The sequence below is a fragment of the Panthera leo genome, chromosome D2 (genome assembly GCF_018350215.1).
Source record: "Panthera leo isolate Ple1 chromosome D2, P.leo_Ple1_pat1.1, whole genome shotgun sequence".
Classification (NCBI taxonomy): domain Eukaryota; kingdom Metazoa; phylum Chordata; class Mammalia; order Carnivora; family Felidae; genus Panthera; species Panthera leo.
Genome location: NC_056689.1, coordinates 60,188,724 through 60,211,324, shown reverse-complemented (window position 1 = coordinate 60,211,324; position 22,601 = coordinate 60,188,724). Strand labels below are relative to the sequence as shown.

Below are 22,601 nucleotides of genomic sequence, written 5' to 3'. Positions count from 1 at the left end.
GAGTCAGCCAAACATACAGACAGTCAAGAAGCTCAAGAGATTAATGAGGGAAAACAAGAACCTCCTAGCTTTATTGGCAATTGTCACTGAGATCCAAAAATACTAACATCTGGATCCACTTTTGTGAGATATCTTTTCTCTCTAGGCGGATTCCCAATTTTAGTGACTCCAGGTGGTCCTACTTCCACCGAGAAACCAGTCACTCAATGAGATTCCTTCTGACACTAGGATTAGTCCCTGCCTGTTTCCTTCTTTAATCTCTGCAAAACTAGCTCCAACCTGATCATTTCAATTAGTATTCTCTGCCTCCTGGCTGGAGTAGGGGATGAGAAGCTCCAATTCTCACAAATGCCTCAGCCCTGACAAAGTACAGTTATGTTCCCTGTTCATGGAACCCTCCAACACCTAATCCATATAACTTTGTATTTCCAAAGGGCAGTATAAGCTTTACAAAGAAAGGGCAGGTCTTAGGTTAATAATCATGGCAAAAGGCAGGGTAGCCACTGAAGAGAGAGCTGCAACTTGAGATGAGTCAAGCACATAAATGAAAATGGACACTGTGCAAAAAGAATGCAGGCCTAGGGACCTAGGTGTACACACACATACACAGTTCTTTTAATCTTCAATGACCTGGATTTCCACAATCACACCTCCAGAATGCCACTCATGTGACAGCCTAAACATAGACAGCCCATACCTCCTTCTCTCCCTCTTCTTCCTAAAGCAGGGATATGGGGTTAGGGGTAATCTTTAACTTGGACCTCTCCCCTAAACTCCTCTACATCTCAACTTTTAAGGGACAGAGAGCATCTCTGCAGAACCCATCTTGAGCTATCCAGCTCCTTCCCCTCCACCTAGAGTCCTAAACCTGGGAATGAAGGAACGCTTTAACACTAACTACGAAAAATAAAAGACCCCAACTAGATGGGACTATCCTTTCCCTCCAAACCCAGTTCAGGTATCTAAATAGAGCCAAAGACTGTGCTTAAGCTCCATATGCCAGCTCTGAGACAGGCAAAGGGTAGAAGAGGGAAGGGGCTTGCTCAGAGGTCCCTCACAGTTCCCCCAAATTGGTAGATATTAACATCCCCGCAAGATGTCAGCAGGACCCAAGCTCTCTATCCAGGCTCACTACATGATATGTCACCAGTTCAAAGCTTCCTTCTGTCTCCATGCAACCAGATGCCCCCAGGGAAATTCCCAACACTGCAAAGCTACAAACACATGCAACTCTTCCAAAACCGTGCTGTGTTATTAGGTAGGGGTAAGTTGTGCTCTGCACAATGGAAATGTGACCCAGATGTTACATATTAAAAAAATAAACATTTAAATAAATAAAAAGGGGGGAAAGGAGAGGGAGAGGGAGAGAGACCTTGAGGTTCTTAAAGAGTAGTACCCTCTCTAACTGGTTCAGGGCTTTGGTCTGCTCCCCACTACTTAGCTCCAGTTTGTTGAGGAGACATGGAGAAATCTGTGAAAGACAGGCAAACGAACGATTTAAACAAAGTGAAATAAATTCAGACACACGCCAATAGGGCATAGGGCAGGAATAGGGATGGAGAGCTGGGGAGAAGGGAAGGTCAGGTGCATGCACCAAACAGCCAAGGGCCATCTCCACGGGAAGAACCTCTTAGGGTTGCAAGTAGAATCCTCATCAGAGGTCTGTGAAGTTCAGGACTTCAGTTTAAAATAGAAAGAGGCCATTCTTCTGATCACATTCTTTTATCAGTTTGAGAACCTTCTGATCTAGAGTCAGGCTTAATTTGTCTCATCAACAGAGACAAGCCCAAGTGTGAGCCCATTCTAATCCAGCATTATGGTGGGACTTAGGGCATAGCCTCTTTAGGCCTCCTACCTACTGACAAGTCTGGGCTTTGAGGGGATGGCAGAACGTTCACTTTTATCAACATACATTTTTAGCCCAATCTGATGGGCCTTACCAAGTTTCCATGAAGGACTGGTTCACCAGCTTATGTGGTGGGTCAACAAAGATAGGCTGGGAAGGAAAGGTTGGGGAAGGAAAGGTATCTGGGGAAGAATAAATTTCTCACTAAATGAATGATAGCTATTTTTTAGATTCCAAGCAGACCTGTCTAGGCAAAAGCATGTTTTTGCCAAGCAAGGGTGTCCAGGAAAATCCCCATAGCACTAAAGTTGAGAGACCAAAGTTTGGATGAGGGACAGCAGCTCATACCTTCTTCATGTTGGTGCCCATATAGTTCTTGGGTTCTTCTTTAAACTGAGGTAACCTACAAGATAGAGAACCCCATGAACTGTCATTAGGGATAACAACAAATCTCCCCAGCATGCTAGCCACAGCCCAAAGATGCAGTGGGCCAGGGCATGCCCTGTCTCTTAGGAAAAGCTAGGAAGAGAAGCAGGCTAATTTCATCCTTTTGAGAACCTTATCAAAGTAAGAAGTTGGGAGACTTATAATACAGACACATTCTTAAAAAAAAGGGAGTCACCAGGGCAAAGTGACTAATGCCCTTGGAGTGTGGAGGCTCTTTTCATCCTAAACCGACCCCTTCCTGCTGGTATTTACTTAACAAGTACAGATGAAAGGCACAATATGGGGAGAGGGCAGTCCATCAAAATCCCAGGAGACTGGACATAGTGTGAGCAGTAAAAGGCAGGTTGAGTTTTGAAAACAATAAATCTGAGCCTGAAGAGTGGGAATGCTTTGTAGCAAGGAGCAGGGGCAGATCTAATGTGTGGATAATAAGAATTATTACTTATGGATCTGAGAGCAAAATGAAATACCATGGGGAATTTTTTTTTTTTAACTAGATTGTTTTTTAGAGAAATTTTAGGTCCATAGCAAAATTGAGCAGAAGGTACACTGATTTCCTATATAACCCTGGGCCGCACAGATACATAACCAACCCCGTTATTAATATCTCCCAGGGGAGGCTTTAAAGCTCTTGCCTCAGTCAGCTCTTCTCAAAGTTAGTCTACTGAAAAGAGGTGTAGGAAACAGGCAGTTAGGCATAATATGAAAAGGCCTCATAGCCCCTAAATTGAGGGCCTTGATGAGGGTAACCAGCAGTCTTGGTTTGCCAGAGAATGAAGTGTTTGCAGGGATGCAGGATTTTCAGTGCTAAAATCGGGAGAGTCTGGGCCAACAAGGTTTGTCACCCTAGCCTTGGTCCTTTCTCACAGAAATCAGACTGAGCTCTGGGAGTTCAGCACCCTGTTCCAGGCTCCCTTGAATTTGGCTTCCTCTCTGCGTTCCCTTTCCCAGCTGCTACCTGCACAGAAACAGACACAAGTTTGGAAAGCAGAACAAGATCTGTTGGCCTAGATCAAATAACCCCCTGCCTCCCTCTGAGGCCAAGCCAGCTATCTTCTCCTTTCCCCTTATTCAGTAACCCTGGGCCCAGTGAACTACCCCCATCCATAATCCCAGTGGCCCCTGAAGTGGCTGTGGGGTTGGCCAGGTCCCTGAAGTGGCTGTGTGGAAGCAGGCAAGCTCAAGAGGCCCGGGCAGCCGGGCTGAAGCAAACAGCAGCAGGTTTACCTTGTGAAGAGCAGCTGCACCATGTCTACGAGAGTGTGCTCTGCGGATTTTCTCAATAACTCTGCACAGGCAAAAACAAATAACACAGGTGTCATTACTTGCTGTGCTATTATCAGGAGGCTTCTCAGAGCAGACTCCCCTCCAAACCTTGTTTACTAAGGATTATGCCAAACTTATTAAAACCAGCTCCAGCTCAGCCTGGCAGCCACAACTTCAGTAGCCCACTAGGTGGCACTACTGAGACAGGAGAAAAAGCTGAGGGCGGGCGGGGTGTTGGTGCACGATGATGCGTTTTTAAGGGTTGCAGGCTGGTGTCAATCCCCGAAAGCCCAAGGGAGGCAGATTTGGTGCCTGGGCTAAGTCATTTGGGGATCTATCCCAATTTCTGCCTTGGCACAATGAACTAAGGTCTCTATTCTAGCTGCACAATAGTCAAGTAAAGACTTCCAGACCTCTTTGGCTCCACAAGGTAGGTGAAGGACAAGTCCAGAGTTTTCCACCTCTCTGGGGCTCAGAGACAGTATCCTATATTTATACTCACAGACACTGGCCCTAGGAATGGTGACAGGCCCAATATTCAAGCACCTACCACTGAGCCTCATTTCAAAGCAGATCCGGAAGCAAGACTGCATAATCTCACACACAGATTCATTGGTTAGGTGGGAACCCACTGGGGTCAGCAACAGAGTCCGCAGCACCTACCAGGAAGAAAGAGGAGATACAGCGATAAATAAAGCAGGCTGGGTAAAGTGGGGTGTACCTGAGGGGAGAGAAGCTGCCCTCTGTTCCTTTAGTCTCCTACGGAAGCACTCGGGTGAGAAAGAGAGGTTAGCAAGAATGCTGACCTCACTTCAGTTTGATGGGTGTGGGGGGATCTCCCAGGAACTTATCTTGGGAACTGTGCCTTTACTCTCCATGACCCAGATATAGTTCAGCACTCATTCCAGCCCTAGCCCATGAGTCCCACAGATGAACGGCAGATATGGTCCACCAGAGGTACAAATGTATTAAGTAAGGGCTTCTGGTATTTGATATCAATTCATCTAAAGCTGTTAATTATTTTCATTAGAAAAGCTTTTACTCTGGGTACCCGAGCTGCTTGTTTAGAAACAAAGTAGCTCCCTAAGCCCCAGCGGAGTCAAAACACAGCTTCGTGCTGCCGGCAGTCTTGGGTAAGGAGAGCCGATAGCACCAGCTCCTGGCCATTAGCCTAATTGCTCTTCCCCTCCATTTACCTGAAGGATTTTCATCAGGACAACCTCATCGCTGGCAGGATCTGTGCCCACAAAACGGGCATGGGTGACAGCATCCGCCATGTTCTCCATGCCCTCTGCTGTGCCCTCATGAGTGGGATCTGCTCCAACAGAAAAAGAGACTAAATTGTATGGAGAGGAGAGACAGAAAGGCAAGATATCCTGTATAGGCACTGCCTTGAGAGACTGTTTTTCTCCTCTTCAATTTCCCAACCCATGGTTACTTGAACTACCGGAGAATTTTGCTCATAACTGGCTTTAACAAGCTCCTCAGCACAAATCCCACTGTGTAAAACAGTGGTTCTCAAACCTAAGTATATATCAGAATCACTAATAAGATTTGTTAAAAATACAAATTGCGGGGCGCCTGGGTGGCTCAGTCGGTTGGGTGTCCGACTTCGGGTCAGGTCACGATCTCGCGGTCCGTGGGTTCGAGCCCCGCGTCGGGCTCTGGGCTGACGGCTCAGAGCCTGGAGCCTGCTTCCGATTCTGTGTCTCCCTCTCTCTCTGCCCCTCCCCCATTCATGCTCTGTCTCTCTCTGTCTCAAAAATAAATAAAACGTTAAAAAAAATTTTTTTTTAAATAAAAAAAAAAAATACAAATTGCTGGGTCCACTCCGAGAACTTTTGATTTAGTAGATTTACAGTGGGGCCTGACAATGTGCATTTCTAACAAGATATCAGGACAAGTTAATGCTGCTGGTCAGGGGGACCATACTTTGGACTCACTGGTGTAAAGCCACTCATTTTAGAGAAGAAGGGCCTAGAAATAGAGGAGTTTTTGGCCCAGAGCAAGGGCCAAGTAGGACGAGACCTTCGAACACCAAGGTTGTAGACTTTCTCTGTTCATGTTTTCTCCTTCAACACATCTCTCTCTGGTTGCTTCTGGGGTTTTGTGTTCAGGTGCAAGTGAGGTAGGAGAGTAGTGGAAAGAAATGGACAGTCCCTGCTGCCAATACATATATCTGGGTGCCACTTTATAGCAAATCAGAGACTTCTTCCTGCTTTGCATTCTTACTTAAAACAATATGACATGGAGCAAGAATCATTCTACCAGCTTAACTAAACATGCATTAGGAGAAAAAGGGGACAAACTAAACAAGATTGGAGGCTGGCTGACCCGGGAGTAGGAGGAAGAGAGAATTTCAACAGTGAATAAGAAGAGGGGAGAAGCTAGATCAGACAACCAGCACCATGCTGGAAACTAACACAAATACTGCCAAGGGAGAAACTACTCCCATTAATCTGCTAAATATCCAAAAGGAGTAGCCAAAGAAGTGGCCTCCCTCAAGCCCTTCAAGGGTCTTGCAGAACTTCCCAGATTATCCTTGAAAGGGAAACATAAGTAGGGGAAAAAAGGAGGGACATGGCAAGGCTTTGCGAGTGACAGAGAAAGGTTGCTCCAGAGGTAGCACGGTGTACTACAGGAGCACCTCCTAGTTTTAAGTAGTGGGAATTAAAAGAAATTCTTACCATTTTTTCTTTCTTGGTACCTGAATAACAGAGTTCCTGAGCCTAAAGCTCAGGGGTGCGGCTGAGAAACCAAAACATTTCCCTTGTAACAACGAGCCTGAAGACTTTCATGAATTATAAGTGATTCTCATTTGTTTTCTTTTTTCTCTTCTGTCCTGGTTAGTCTCTGACACCTGGTCAAAGACACTCTGTCCATACAGCACGCCCCCACTGAACACCAGGAGTGGTTACTTAGAGTTCATGCAGAAGAAAGCCAATTTCGGGGCGCCTGGGTGGCTCAGTTGGTTGAGCGTCCGACTCAATTTCAGCTCAGGTCGTGACCTCAAGGTTCGTGGGTTTGGGCCCTGCATCGGGCTCTGTGCTGATAGTGTGGAGCCTGCTTAGGATTCTCTCCCTCTCTCTCTCTGCCCCTCCCCTGTTAGCTTTTTCTCTCTCAAAAGTAAATAAAAACATTGAAAAAAAATTTTTTTAAAAAAGAAGGAAGCCAATTTCATGATGATACATAGTATATGGGGTGCCCTAGCTCCTTCTATCACCCCAACTCTCCATGTTTCTCCCATTCAACTCAGAAAATCTGAAGTTTCTGAGCCTTCAATAACCCGAAGGCCTTCAAGGGCCTTCAATAACCTGAAGACCCTTGCCTGAGTCTTCTCTCATAGCCCTTGCCTGACTATTCAGGCCTCCGTGGTCCGTAGCTGGACTTTTCCTTGCACAGGAAATCCAGGTCCTCAGTATTATGTGGGGTTTCAGAGCTATGTGAATGGCAGCTTTACTCCTGCTTCACAAGGCTCCTACAGGTCTATTTCTTCCCCTCTTTCAGTAATCTCCCTTGTTAAAGTAGTTTAACTGATCTCTTTGTTGCTCTTATCCCCTGAGCTTGAATGAAATAGCACAGTTAATTTTCTAAAAAAGGCAGGTGAGAGTGATAGGTCTTTAGAACCACAGACACAGCCTGCCAGGCAATCAGTGGCACAAATCCTGGTCTGGCAGCTGTGTGGGGCCAAACAAAAGGCTGATCCTTGGAGTAGGATCTAAAATAATTCTAGAAGCCTTGGGTCACAGGATTGACAGGTGAGGGATAGTTTCTTCTAGGATAGCCTAAACAAAATATTGTTTGGCTTGAGCTCACTTAGCAGAACGCGTCTTCCTTAGAATGTCCTCCTTTCCTAGCCACTCTGGAGCAGACTGAAGGGAAAGCTGCCAATCTCATCTCCTTTGCCTTCTGGCTTTCATACACTCCTTCCTGCCCCCTTTCTCATGCCCACTGCAATCACCACCTCCAGCATTCTCTTTTCCCACCACAGGAAACTCCAGTGACCAGCTGGCCTGAGGTCTCCAATGACAAGCGTGTCTGCCAAGTCCAGGAAGGGGAGACAGTAACACTGACAAGAGAGCAGAGGGAAGAAGCACGGAGGGCAGCCGCTGGAGGCTGTGGAGAGAGATGACCTGCAGGTGGTGCTCAGGGTGAGGCTGGAAGTAGCCGGGCCTGGTTTTTGCTCAGGAAAAGTATGAAGCTAAGACTAGGGTATCTGGAGAGATGGATGCGCCTCTTCAGAACCTAGCTGGCACCCAGGATTTCTGCTCAGGATCCTGAATGCATCTGCTAAGCAAATCCCACTTTCTAGAAAAGATAAAGCGCCTTCTTGCCCTGAATCAAAGGTCTTTTTTTTTTTCCCTAGCTAGCTACAGCCAGAGCTAGTCTTTTCTTGTCTCCTTCCTTAGAAACAAAGACAGCTGTCTGTTTTCTATGTTCCTCACCCCTGCACATGGGCTAGCAACAGGGGAAAAGGAATTCAGGATCCTGAGTGACAAGACCAACTAAAAAGGAATCCAAAAGACACCATAAACAAATTCAGAGATAAACAACAGTCTGGATAAAATATTTGGGCTAGATTGGGAGAAAATATTTGTAATACTATGATAGATAATGGGGTGATATCCCCACTATATAAGCTCCTATAAATTAATAAGACAAACAAAAACAACTCAGTAAAATAACAGAAAAAGGAGAAGAGATTCAAATGTTTAACTTAAAAAAATAAAAACAATAAAATACTAGTTTTCACTCACCAAATTAGCACAGATGAATAGTGCTAATATTCAGTGCAGGTGTAAGGGTGGGGAAATGGAAACTCTCAAACATTACTGTTGGAAGTATAACTACTATAAGCTTTTGGGAAAGCAACCTGGTAGCACATATAAAAATGTAACTTGCGGGGTGCCCGGATGGCTCAATCGATTGAGCGTCCGACTTTGGCTCAGGTCATGATCTCACAGCTCGTGAGTTCGAGCCCCATGTCGGGCTCTGTACTGACAGCTCAGAGCCTGGAGCCTGCTTCTGCTTCTGTGTCTCCCTCTCTCTCTGCTCCTAACCCGCTCACATTCTGTCTCTGTTTCTCTCAAAAATAAATAAACGTTAAAAAAAAATTAAAGTAAAAAAAAATGTACTATGCTCATGGCCTTTAATCCAAAAATTTCAAGCACAGGAATCTATCATACAAAGGAAAATTAATAAGTAAGGACATATGAATAAGGATGCTTATTTCAGCATTATTTGTAAGTGGCTCAAATTAGGAAACCTAAATATTAAATATTATTCAGTAAGAAAAAGATTGATATTATATCTATATTATAGAAATTATACAGTGGGAGAGAGCCAAAGCATAAGAGACTGTTAAAAACTGAGAACAAACTGAGGGTTGATGGGGGGTGGGAGGGGGGGGGGGGTGGGAGGGAGGGCAGGGTGGGTGATGAGTATTGAGGAGGGCACCTTTTGGGATGAGCACTGGGTGTTGTATGGAAACCAATTTGACAGTAAATTTCATATATTAAAAAATAAAAAAAAAAATGCTTCATAGAAATTATACACTTTTACTACGAAGAAAAAAATCTTACCAAGGGCTTGGGGGGAAGGGAAATGCTGTATTGTTCCTTAATGTTTAGAGTTTCTTTTGGGGTAAAAAAGTTTGGGAAACAGATAGTGGTGATGATTGTACAACACTGTGAATGTAATTAATGCCAATGAATCGTATACTTAAAAATGATAAAAATGGCAATTTTTACATTATATATATCTTATGACACTAAAAGAAGAATATATAAACTTCCAGTTATAAGATTTATAAGTTCTGGGGATGTAGTGTACAACATGATGACTACAGTTAATAATACTACATTGTGTATTTGAGGAGTGCCTGGATGGCTCAGTCAGAAGACAGCATGAGACTCTTGATCTTGGGGTTGTGAGCTTGAGCCCTATGTTAGGTATAGAGATTAAATAAATAAACTTAAAAAAACCTACATCGTATATTTGAAAGTTGCTAAGAGAGCAGACCTTAAAAATCCTCATTACAAGAAAATAAGTTGAAACTATATGAGGTGATGGATGTTAACTAGATTTATTGTGGTAATCATCTGTAACATATATTAAATCATTATGTTGTACACCTTAAATTAACACAATGTTGTATGTCAATTATATCTCAATAAAACTGGGGGGAAAAGAACAAATCAGATGGATAATTATATCATGTACATCTTTCTAAGTTAATAGTATTAAGTAAAAAAAGGAGAAAATGCATAGCACATAATCCTATTTTTTTAAATGATACTTTATATATAGTTGTATACATGTAGAGAAAGGTATAGAAAGATTCAAATCAGTCTGTCAACATTATTTACCTAAGGAAGAAGGAGGAACATTAAGAAAAAGGAGAAACCATTAATTCTTTTAGTCACCTCTTTATTATCTTAAAATAAGCATGCACTGTATTTGAAAAATAATTTTAAAAATAAACCGAACCAAACCTCCAAGGGCACCATACCCTTAACTCCCTCCAAAGCACAAAGAAACCAGAGTCCCAAGGAAACGTTCCCTCCCTCCCCACACTGCACGACCTGAGTCAATTAGCATAATGAGTAACCAATAACCGTCCTATTTCTCTCCTTACAAGGAAACAGATGGCTGGGACAAACTTTTCCAGTGTCACCAGATCATTGCCTAAGGCCTGACCACCCCAGGCGAGGCAGGAAATGAAGTGCTGTGGTCATCCAACAAAGCCTGAGTTCTTACCTATGAGTGCATAGGACAGGAACTTGTTGACAGAGGTTAGCGCCAGTCCAGTGATAGGGCCAGTGGTATCTTCAGAGCGAATCACTTCCAGAAATGGACGGAGGAACACATTGGGCTCAATTTCTGAGAGTTCTGCAAGAAAACAAACAGAAATGAAATGATGCCATCTGACAAAAGCTAAACTCTAGAAAAAGGCCCTTCTTATCTGTGCCATGAGGCTAAAGTTCCTGGTTGCTGGGTCAATCTTCCTCCCTTTGGATTACCTTAAAGCAAATCACAGATGTATCATTTTATCTGTAAAATTTTTAGTTATGTAGCTCAAAGATTAAGAAGTTAAGGGGCACCTGGGTGGCGCAGTCGGTTAAGCGTCCGACTTCAGCCAGGTCACGATCTCGCGGTCTGTGAGTTCGAGCCCCGCGTCAGGCTCTGGGCTGATGGCTCGGAGCCTGGAGCCTGTTTCCAATTCTGTGTGTCTCCCTCTCTCTCTGCCCCTCCCCCGTTCATGCTCTGTCTCTCTCTGTCCCAAAAATAAATAAAAAACGTTGAAAAAAAAAAATTTAAAAAAAGAAGTTAAAAAAACCCACAGTATCATTATCATGCTTAAAAAATTAGCAATGGGGGTGCTTGGGTGGCTCAGTCAGTTAAGCATCCAACTTCGGCTCAGGTCAAAAATGATCTCACGGTTCTTGAGTTTGAACCCTGCATCAGGCTGTCTGCTGTCAGCACAGAGCCCACCTCAGATCCTCTGTCCCCCTCTCTCTCTGGCCCTCCCCACCCTCAAAAATAAATAAACGTTTAAAAAAATTTTTACGTTTATTTATTTTTGAGAGAGAGAGAGAGACAGAGTGCGAGTGGGGAGGGGCAGAGAGAGAGAGGGAGACACAGAATTCAAAACAGGCTCCAGGCTCCGGGCTCGCAGCACAGAGCCTGATGCAGGGCTTGAACTCAGGAACCGCGAGATCATGATCTAAGCCGAAGTCGGATGCTTAACTGACTGAGCCACCCAGGTGCCCCTAAAAATAAACTTTTAAAAAATTAGCAATAAAATAGTTAAGATGGTAAATTTTATCATATATATATATATATATATGTATATGTATATACATATATATATACATATATATGTATATACATATACATATACACATATATATGTATATACATATATATATTTTTTTAACCACAATTTTAAAAATTAAAAGTAATTCTTTAATATCACCATTGTTGGATCAATTTTCCACGTCCATTTCACCACTCTCCCTAGTGACACACAGATAAACCTCATCTCAACTATAGCCAACATAACCAAAGAGGTTCTAGGATGAGCTATCTTTATGTCTTTTGCTGTTATGGTCAAGGTCACTTCTCATAGAGATAAAGAACGTAGCACATCCCAGGAAGGTGAGGGGAAACCCTAAGGTTTATAGTCCCTCGCCTGAAAAATAAGCCTAAAAAGAACAAAAGGCTGCACAGTCCCAACTCCTGGAGACAGCCTGTATTCTTGGAAAGTCCTATCCACTCTTTAGCTCCCTTTCTGCATAGAGTAAAGCAAAGGGCTAACTGCTCTGAGATGAAGGAGCAATTCATAATTTTTATTTTACAGATGAGAAAAATAAAGCTTAGATAAACTACATGATTGGCTCCAAATTACACAGCTGTTAAGAAGCAGAGCCGGGATTTGAACACGGTTTCAAAATCTGTGAAACCATTAGATATATTCTACCTAATTACCAGCACGTATTCCTGAATTTAGAAGGTTTCATTCCAGGTCTGAGAAGCTGCACTACACTGGACTAGCTCTCCACACTGCTGTATAGCGTCTGCATTTCTAGATTTGGCTGTGCTCCAGCCTTTGAGAGACCAGCTCCTTGAAAAGCTTCCTAAATTGCCCAGAAAGATTTAGGGACAAGATCAAGGCTGCCCACCTTTAGAGACAAAGAAAGCTGGGTTTTCTGAGCACGTTCATATTCATGCAAATGCAGGGAGCTTCCCACTCAATTCCTACCACTCCCCTCTTTGAGTAAACATTCTCCAGCCTGGCTGCTCCTCAGATTAATGCTTTAATTAATTGGCAGATTGGGTAGCATTTTCCAAGCCTGTATGTACAGTGATCACATCAGCTGTATAAAACCTGCTTCTTATCCCCCACCTACCCCCACCTACCCCCACCTAAAGATGTACAATTTGCAGGAAAAACCTGGAGAAAAAAAACCTTTGTGTGTGTGAGGTGGTAGAGGGTTGAACTATGCAAGGAATAGAAATACTAGAAAAAACGGAAATATATAAAATACTTTTTTAAAGCACATTAAAAAATGTAAAGTCATCTAGTCTTGCTGCTTTAGAAACATAATTATTACATATGATTTGTTCTGTCATTTTAAAAATATGGTTGGGGCACCCAGGCAGGTGAGCATCTGATTCTTGATTTCAGCTCAGGTCAAGATCTCACAGTTCATGAGATCGAGCCCCGTATCGGGCTCTGCACTGATAGCTCGGAGCCTGCTGGGGATTCTCACTCTCCCTCTCTGCCCATCCCCTGCTTGCACACTTACTCTCTCTCTCAAAATGAATAAATAACTTAAAAAAAAAAAAGGTCATGTTTAGTATATTTGAGATATAAAAGTCTAGATGGAAAAAATAATCTTTAATTGAGAAGTGGGGCAGGGAACAGATATTCTGAGCTTTCATCCAGTTGCTATAACTGTACTTTCTAGAAAGACTAGGGAGATTTCACAGCCGTGGTTTGACACTTCCAGAGCCATGTACACCATTTTTTTTTTATTTGGTAAAATCGACTCTTTTTGGTATAGTGTTCTATAAATTTTAACATATGTATAGATTCCTGTAATCACTGTGAAGATGTGACAATTGGGATACAGTACGTGTTCTATATGAACTCCCTCTTATCTCTTTAAGTCACAACCTCCTTGCCACCCCAACCCTTCTCAACAACCATGGATGTATTCCCCCACACTGTGGTTTTATCAAGAAGGTCATAAAATGAAGTCATACAGTGTGTTACTTCTGAGACTGGCTTCTTTCACTCAGCATGATGCGTCTGAGATTCAGCTAAACTGTTGCACAGATCAATAGTTTGTTCCCTTTTTAACGTTGAGTGGTATTCCATTGCATGGATGTACCACAGTTTGTTTATCCTATCCATTCACTAGTTGAAGGACATTTATTTGGCTTCTCCAGTTTGAGGCGATTTTGAGTACAGCTGCTATAAACATTCACATACAGGTTTTTGTGTGAAGAACATCGGTTTGCATTTCTCTAGGATAAACACCCAGGAGTGGGATCTCTGGGTCAAAGGGTAAATGTATGTTCAGCTTTATAAGAAACTGCCAAACTGTTTTCCAGTCTCTGTGTGACTTTGCATTCCCACCAGCAGTGAGAATTCTGGTCTCTGCCCATCCTCTCCTGTACCTGGTATTTTCAGTATTTTTACTTAAGCCATCCTAGTAGGTAGGTAGTGGTATCTCCATGTGGTTTACATTTGCATTTCCCTAATGGCCAGTGACACTGAACCTCTTTTTCATGTGGTTATTTGCCATCCACGTATCCTTTTTGGTGGACATGTGTGTTCAAGTCTTTAGCCCATTTTTTAAAATGAATTATTTGTTTTCTTACTGTTGAATTTTTTTTTTTAAGTTTATTTATTTATTTTGAGAGAGAGAGAAAGAGAGGGAGAGAGAATCCCAAGCAGGCTCCGCACCATCAATGCAGAGCCTGATACGGGGCTCAAACTCACAAACCCCAAGATCGTGACCTGAGCTGAAATCAAGAGTCAGATGCTTAACCAACTGAACCACCCAGGAGACCCCTTACTGTTGAGTTTAGAAACTTCTTTTTTTTTTTTTCTTCTAAGTTTTATTTATCTATTTTGAGAGAGAGAAACAGAGGCAGCACCAGTGGGGGAGGGGCAGAGAGAGGGATAGAGAGACTCCCAAGCAGGCTCTGCACCATCAGCACAGAGCTGATGAGGGGCTCAAACTCACGAGCCCCAAGATCAGACGTTTAACCAACTGAGCTACCCAGGAGCCCCCTTACTGTTGAGTTTACAGACTTCTTTATTCATTCTGGACTCAAGTCCTTTATTGGCAATACAGTGGTTTACAGATGTTTTCTCCGAGACTGTAGCTTGTCTTTTCAATCTCTTAACGGTATCTCTCATAGAGCAGGCATTTTTAGTCTGGTGTATCCATTTTTTTCTTTCGTGCATTATGTTTTTGGTGTCATATCTAAGTACTCTTTGCCTAATCCCAGGCCACAGAGACTTTCCTATGTTTTCTTCTAAAAAATATACAGGTTTATGCTTTTTGTTTTACATCTGTGATCTATTTTGTGTTAATTTTTCTACAATGTGTGATGTTTCAATGGAGGTTCTATTTTGTTTTGCATATGGATGTCCAGTTGTTCCAACAACATTTCTTGAAAAGAAATTCTTGCTCCACTGAATTGTCTTTGCACCTTTGTCAATCATTAATTGGCCTTATTTTTGTGAGTATATTCTAGGTTCTCTATTCTGTTCCACTGATCTGTGTGTCTAACTCTCTGAAAGTACACTGTCTTGATTAACTTGATTCTAAGTCTTAAAATAAGGTAGTGATCCTTCCAACTTTACTATTTTTCAATACTGCTTTCAGCATTCTGGTTCCTTTGCCTTTCCATTTCAACATAAATTTGTCTGTATTTACAAAACAAATCTTGTTGGGAATTTGACAGGAATTGCACTGAGTCTATAGATCAGTTTAGGGAGAAATTACATCTTTACTAAGTTGTGCCTACCAATTCATGGACACGGTAGTCTCTGTTTATTTATATCTTCCTAATTTCTTTCATCAGTATAGTTTTTAGCATACAAATTCTATATATGTTGTTAGATTTATATGTAAGAATTTAATTTTTATTTGGTATATTTGTAAATGATATTGTGTTTTGTTTTCAGATGTTTTAGTATTTAGAAATGGGACTGATTTTTTTGTTTTGTTTTGTTTTAAACCAGAACATGTATTATGTGACTGATCATTGAAATCCTTAAGATGAACTGGATACTGCAAAAGTTGCCCTCTTGGGCTTAGATGCCATTCTTTCACGGAATCCATGCCTGAATCTGCAGTATACAATTTTTAAGTGCCTCATTAGACCGTCCCAGTGGTATTTCATCTTTTAGCCTTGGCACTCCAGTTTTACTTTCTCTTCTGCTTGGCAGGATAGCCGTAACTGCCACAGGTTGACTTCTGAAGGTGGTAGGCCTTAGAGTCACAGCAGTGTCACAACATGTGTGTCTTATTGCAACACTTTCCAAACGATGATATCCCCTTCATCATCTCATTTCTGTGGCCAAGATCAAAGAGATGAAGTATGATTGATTTTTGTGTGCTGAACTTATATTCTGGGACCTTACTAAACTCACTTATTAGTTTTAGGATTTTGTTGTTGTAGATTCCTTGGGGTTTTCTACATAGACAATTATGTTATCTGTAAATAGTGAGTTTTATTTCTTCCTTTCTAATAATGTACATGCCTTTTTATTTCCTTTTCTTGTCTCACTGCACTGGCTGGGACTTCCAGCAGCATGAAAATAAACATCTTTCTTTGTTGCCAATTTTAGGGTAAATGCATTCAGTGTTCCACTGTAAAGTATGATGTTAGTCATATGTTCACTACCAGGAATGGATATTATATTTTATCAAAAGCCTCCTCTTCATCAATTGATATGATGAGTGGTTTTTCTTCTTTAGAATGTTAAGATGGTAGATTAATCGATTTTCAGATGTTAAATCATCCTTGCATTCCCAGGATTAAACCTTACTTAGCCTTGGTATATTATTCTTTTAATATATCGCTAGATTTTATTTGCAAATCTTCTGCTCCATAAGGTGAAAGAGCTCACTATGGCATGAGAGGCCTGGAGCAGTCAGGAGTGATACCATATAGAAGCTTGGACAAAGTCCCATAGAGAACTCTCTGGAGGCTCTGGATGTGGCTCACATAGTATATAATCCAGTCAACGGACAAGTGATCATTAGTCTCACTACTAACAATAGCCAGGCATACAACACCCAAGCTCATCTGTCAAATTAGGTAGCTGGAATCTATAACTGCTAAAATACATTCATTCTAGCACTTCTATTGTGTGAGTCAATGCTTATGGAGACTTAGTGATAGAAAACTAGAAGAGCTGGATTTTTTTTTTTTAAGATTTTATTTTTAGGTAATATCTACACCCATTGTGGGACTCAAACTCACAACCTGAGATCAAGAGCTGCATGCTCCACAGCCAGGTGCCCCAAAGCTAGACTTTTTAATGAGCCTACCAGGAACCTTCATTATCACCCTCACTCCCATACCCCTCCAAAAAAAAGAGAATCGTGATATATACAATTAACTTTCCCAAGAGTTTGGTCTAGGCAGAATCAGTTTTGCTCTCTAGGTTCAACTGCTGATTGCTAGGAGCATCAGAGACATTCTAACAAGAATACCCACTGCAGCTTTTGGTGGGGGGGGGGGGGGGGGGAGGTGGGGATGGTGGGAGATTGTGCTTCTAGCAGGGCACCACTTGTAAGGTCCTTTCCTTCCTTCCTTCCTTCCTCCCTTCCTCCCTCCCTCCCTTCTTTCCTTCCTCCCTCCCTCCTTCCCTTTTTCTTTCTTTCTTCCTTTCTTTCTTTTTTTTCTTTCTTTCTTAATAAACACTGTTTTTTTTTATGTTTATTTATTTATTTTTAGAGAGAGGTACAGCATGAGCAGAGGAGGGGCAGAGAAAGAGAGAGAGACAAAGAATCCCAAGCAGGCTCCCCACCATCAACACAGAGCCCGACATAGGGCCCAAACCCACAAACTGCGAGATCATGACCTGAGCCAAAATTAAGAGCTGGATGCTTAACTGACTGAGCCACCCAGCTGCCCCAAGATATTTCTGATTATTTTTTCTTTTTAAAATTAAAAAAAAAAAGTTTATATTTATTTTTGAAGGAGAGACAGAGCGTGAGCAGGTGAGGGGCAGAGAGAGAGGGAGACACAGAATCTGAAGCAGGCTCCAGGCTCCAAGCTGTCAGCACAGAGCCCGACACGGGGCTTGAACCCACGAACCATGAAATCATGACCTGAGCCGAAGTCCTACGCCCAAAGGACTGAGCCACCCAGGTGCCCCAGGCATTTCTGATTTAAGAGGTACCTCTTTGTAAACACATTAGTAAACACATTTAAAAAAAACAAAACTGGAATTTCAATTCATAATCCTGTTAAGATGTTCAGATGGTCCTCTAAAACAGTGCTTCTCAAACTGTCTGTGGTTAAGGGCCAATTTTTTCCCCCTTTATATCAATCCATTGCAGATCCATTGTTTTATAAACTATAATAAAACGAACTGCTAGAGAAGGAAATTTAAAAAACAAAGACATAATACAATATAAGCTCTATTTTATTATTATAACATATATAAAATTGTCAATATATATAAACTGTCAAGATGTTATAAAAGTTTCTAAGTGTTTTCCCTCAATTTCTGTACACATCCCACCATGTACCAAGCAGCAGTTTGTGAACCTAAAATGGTTTACAGATTATACTTTGAGTAAAAGTGCTCTACAAAAATAAACCCTAATTTTCAACTGGCCTTTCTAGAAAATGCTCCAAATCCTAGGTATTACAGCTAAGATAGGCCCTAAAAATAATTTATGAATGAGAGATTTAAGATTTAGAAAGGTTAAGTAATTTGTACAAGGCTACAAAGCAAGTTAGTGTTGGAACCGAGACTAGAAGTTGAGGGCGCTATGTAAAAACATGAACTTCTGAGCAGGATCCAAATTCTAGTTCTGCAACTTAATGGCTGTGTGATAGATACTAAATTTTCAAAGACTGTATTTTATTAGGTGTTAAAATAGGTGTTAGAGAATTAAAATAAGTTATATTTAAAAACAAATAACAGCAGCTAACATTTATTGAGCATATACTATGTGTCTGGCACTGTGCTCGGTAATTTACACATATTATCTCATGTAATACATGTAAAATATGTTGTACAATGCATGGAATAAAGTGTAATGAATATAACTAAGATATTATTATTCTAGTTTTTTAGTTCTGGAGTCCCAGTCCAGGAGTCTTTTTTTTTTTTTTTTTTTAATTTTTTTTTTTTTTAATGTTTATTTTTGAGACAGAGAGAGACAGAGCATGAATGGGGGAGGGGCAGAGAGAGAGAGAGAGCCACAGAATCGGAAGCAGGCTCCAGGCTCTGAGCCATCAGCCCAGAGCCTGACACGGGGCTCGAACTCACGAACCGTGAGATCATGACCTGAGCTGAAGTCGGACGCTCAACCGACTGAGCCACCCAGGCGTCCCCCAGTCCAGGATTCTTAATACTCTAAGTTACTGTAAGTTCAGTTTATTTCTTAAGATTTAAGCAAATATCAAAAACTTCAAAGGCAGACCTTCTATCTTTGATTACTAAAGCTTAAAAGGGATAAAAATGAAGGATAGATGCCAAGATAACTAGTAGTTATTATTTACGTAGGGTGCAATTTGGGATAGCTCTTCTAATTTCTGAGGGTTTCAGCTTTTTCCAAGGTATGCACAGTTATCATAGAAAGGAAGAGGCTTCCCTTTTTAAACAAATGACTGAAACATTCATCCTCTTTTTAGAAGAGATAAAAATAACAATATTAATAGCAGGTACTATTTATATTACCTTGTGCCATGCCATGTGCTAAGCACCTTATATACCTTTTCCCTTTGTAATTATCCCCATTTTGAAGATGAAAATGAGACTTAGGAAGTGATCTACTCTTCAGCTAAGACTGTACAACCAGCAAGTGGTGTAAATGGGAATCAAATCCAGGTTCATGTGACTCCAAAATCTGTGCCCCTAGCTATTTAACTCCACTGCTTCCTATGAAGCCAGAACAGAAAAGTTTCTGGTGTTCTGCCGCCTGGCTCAGTCTGCCCTGGGAATGAGATTCAATTGTCTAGATCTTCTTCAGAAGAGTGAGAAAAGCTGCCTGAGTCCTTCAGGGGAAAGGTGCCATGATGCTGCTCATAGTAAGCAGGCTGATTAATTTCACAACCAAGGAGACATCTGATACCACTGCCAAGCAGCCAAAATTCCCGCCCTGGAAAGTTGTCAACTTCAAGGCACAAACAGTCCAGTAAACAGAGAGTGCAGATCAGGTAGAGGGGTACTCTGAAGGTGACTGGTTCATGTTCCAAGATGGGAAGGGAAAAAAAGGAATGATTACAAGGAGGGGAAATTCAACTCCCTATTGAAGAAAGAACACTTGGGATCCTTCTAGGACTAAGCCACCTGCTTCTAAAACCAAATCTGAGACCTACTTCTGGCTAGTCAGTGCTGAATAAGAACAATTACAACAAGAATTATTAAACTATTTCTGGAGAAGCTCATGAACCACTTCAACACAAAGCAAAGTGAAACCCTTTAGAGATGTCTTGGTGGTACTCTGCTCACACTCTGTTCAACAGCAGTAAGCAGGGAGCTCAACTCCATATATAATGATATTAAAACAGAGAAGTCTCAGTTTGGCCCAATAGCAATTTGAGAGTCTACAGATGTCCCCAAGTCTCTTGTCTTTTCAGATGATGAGGTGACCTGTCCAAAAGGGAATGAATCCTGACACTGTTTTCTCTTTTTACGTGAGAGCTTGCCATCCTCTCTGATAATCTATGTCAAAGGTCTCAACAGTGGCATCAAGTGCTGCCCTTAGACAAAAGGAAACACTTTCTTATTAGCCTACAGGGGAGCCGTCACCAACCTCTCAGGAGGTTGGTGTTCTCCAGCCTGCAGTAGCCTTTTCTCATTTGGCCAGCATTGGGCTGGCACATTCCTGAGCCAAAATGCACACATAAGCTGCTTTCCCTGGTAGCGAAGCTCTTCACTCCTGAGTGACTCTTGTCAGGGGCGGTTGGGCATTCTCAATTGGATTACGCTGACAAGGAAAAAGGCCTGTGGTATATTATTTCAACACCATTTGGCTTCAGAAATGCCTGTCTCGACCCTTTTGCCCTCAGAGCCTACTTCTCCCTTCTTACTTTCTAGAGGGTCACCAGCCTGCTCCCATCCTTGCTCTTCATCCTGCAAATATTGGCTCATGTTTCTGGAGACAGAATATCGTCACTCACAAGGTGGATCATGTATAACAGACTAATAAATCAGAGCATGATATAAACAGAAGTTCATTTACCCCTCTTGATACTTCTATATCCAGAGGCACAGAACAAAATTATCTGAGCATAAAAAGCTTTTCAGTTTTTGGCTTTTCTGTTTATGCCTGCACATTCCATTTTAGGAAAAAGTGTTAGGTCCTCATATTCTACTTTTCTGACTATGCTATACCCAGGAATATTTCTTGTAAAAGACAAAGCAAGATTAGGAACGATCTACAAATGGAATTTTTGAGATACTGTAATCTCAGGAGGAAGGAGCTGTGCTCTTTGTGGTCACTAGGGGGGACATCAAGTGTAGTGGTCCAAAGCATAAAATAAACTAAACTTTGGTAAAGCCAGAAGCCTCTGGAGTATCTGCCACACCTGCCATCCCTTTATTTCCAGACCTCAAATGGTCAGGTGGGGATTTAGATTTGACTTCAGGAACTGACTTGAAGGAAGACTACCAAAGGACAGCTCTCAGAGAAATGTACTACCTTCCAGACTTAAGGGTCAAACCCAGACAAGGCTTTGCAAACTGCTCTCTACAAGAGGAGAAATAAAATAAAGAAATGTCCAGTCTTGGCCTATCACTAACTATGTGACCTTGGGTAAAACACTTCACTTCTTTGGGCCACAGTTTTCTCATCCACAGAGTTTTCTTAGGGAAGATGGTGGTGGCAGTAGTTTAACTGAATTCCTTAAGGCTCCTTTAGATCCCTAAAACTTAACAAAAAGCAAAGTACAGTTTGGGAGTAAGTGCACATGAATGCAGACTGTCTGTTAAGAAGGTAGCCCGGGGGAAAGCAATTCGTTTGTCTAAGATCTTGACAGTAGATCCTCTTTTTTCCTTTTCTTAAACAAATGCTTAGTTTCTCAAGGTACCTTTAGATTTGGGATGGGAGAGTGGGGAGATTGTCTTTGATATTATAACTCTTTATGAGACAAAATATGATGGCTTAATCACTATCACATCCAGGTATAAGGTGGGTCGATGGGCCAGCTAGAAGATAATGGTACCAACCATTTACACTAAGAAAGGCAAATTATTTCTAATACTTGATCCTTTAAAAATTCTTTGGGAAGTATTCATTTTTAGGCTGATTCTAGCCCTTAATGGCCAATCCAACCTGAATAGCCAATTTAGCTTGATGCTAGAAGCTGCCACCTACCACCCTTTCAAGAATACTACTACTCCACTGTCCAGGACAACAACCTTAATTTGACTCAGACATCAGTAACAGCTACACAGATTATTAAGCTTAATTGTTATACATAGATTATTTTATCCTCCCAATAACCCTGAGAAACAGTATTACTGTTCTTATTTTACAGATCAAGAAACCAAGGCTCTAAATGGTTAAGTGACTTGCCCAAGATCACACAAAAAATGAAAGAGGCAGAATTTAGAGCCAGGTCTGTTCTGGTTTCCAAAGTCCATGCTCTTAAACACTTATTATATTCTTAAATGTTACACCATGCTATTGCTACAGGTTTACTTCTAGATGTATTAACTCCATGAGTCGGATGGCAAATAAAAATTTAAAATTCAAATATCCTGGAATTGAAGTTTCTTCTCTAACTTTCCTCCTCCCTAACTGATGACTAAACACTGTTAGTTATTGATTTTAGTACCGCCACAAGAATTAAGTATCAGGTTTGCCCAGGTTCCCTCCTAATCCAAGAGGAAGAGTGAGGCCCCTTTAACAAGGCCGGCAGGGCTAAATGAGGCCCACAGGGACTGGCCTCAAACGTATCGCAGAGGCCCAAGGACAGACTGATCCATCTGTCTTACTGAGAGCAAAGTTTGATGTGTATCAACTCTATAAACACTAGTTTTCACCCTTCTAGAGGAAATTGGCACATATTGAAAGGAAAGCAATTAGATGGTAACATACAGGCAAGCCAGAGCTGCTCTGGTCCTTTACTCTGCCTTGCCATTTTCTGCATACATTGTTCAAGACCAAGCCCAAACTTAAGCAGGCAATTTGAAAGCCCAGGAGAAATTAAAAAACTTGTGTTACTATACTTTAAAACAGAACAATTCACCCCAACTTTATGCAGTCATTACACTTGAAGCAACTTTTTCAATCCTAATTCCTCTCGTATTCTAGTAAAAAGT

The 22,601-nt window shown here is 41.6% G+C and overlaps 1 protein-coding gene and 1 pseudogene across 11 annotated transcripts in view; both read right to left on the bottom strand.

Moving 5' to 3' along the window:
* The window catches only part of GBF1 (golgi brefeldin A resistant guanine nucleotide exchange factor 1), a 120,070-nt gene that overhangs the window by 22,629 nt on the left and 74,840 nt on the right, over window positions 1-22,601 (bottom strand). For 6 of the 11 annotated variants that reach the window (XM_042909090.1, XM_042909089.1, XM_042909092.1 and 3 more), the window contains 6 exons: window positions 10,319-10,450; window positions 4,756-4,874; window positions 4,110-4,218; window positions 3,521-3,581; window positions 2,195-2,249; window positions 1,373-1,471 (listed from right to left, as the gene is read on the bottom strand). In XM_042909090.1, the coding sequence (XP_042765024.1) occupies window positions 1,373-1,471; window positions 2,195-2,249; window positions 3,521-3,581; window positions 4,110-4,218; window positions 4,756-4,874; window positions 10,319-10,450 (575 nt within the window). The remainder of the gene's footprint in view (window positions 1-1,372; window positions 1,472-2,194; window positions 2,250-3,520; window positions 3,582-4,109; window positions 4,219-4,755; window positions 4,875-10,318; window positions 10,451-22,601) is intronic. The other 5 variants (XM_042909096.1, XM_042909098.1, XM_042909097.1 and 2 more) reach the window with 2 other exon arrangements.
* Window positions 15,269-16,573, bottom strand: LOC122202662 (annotated as a pseudogene).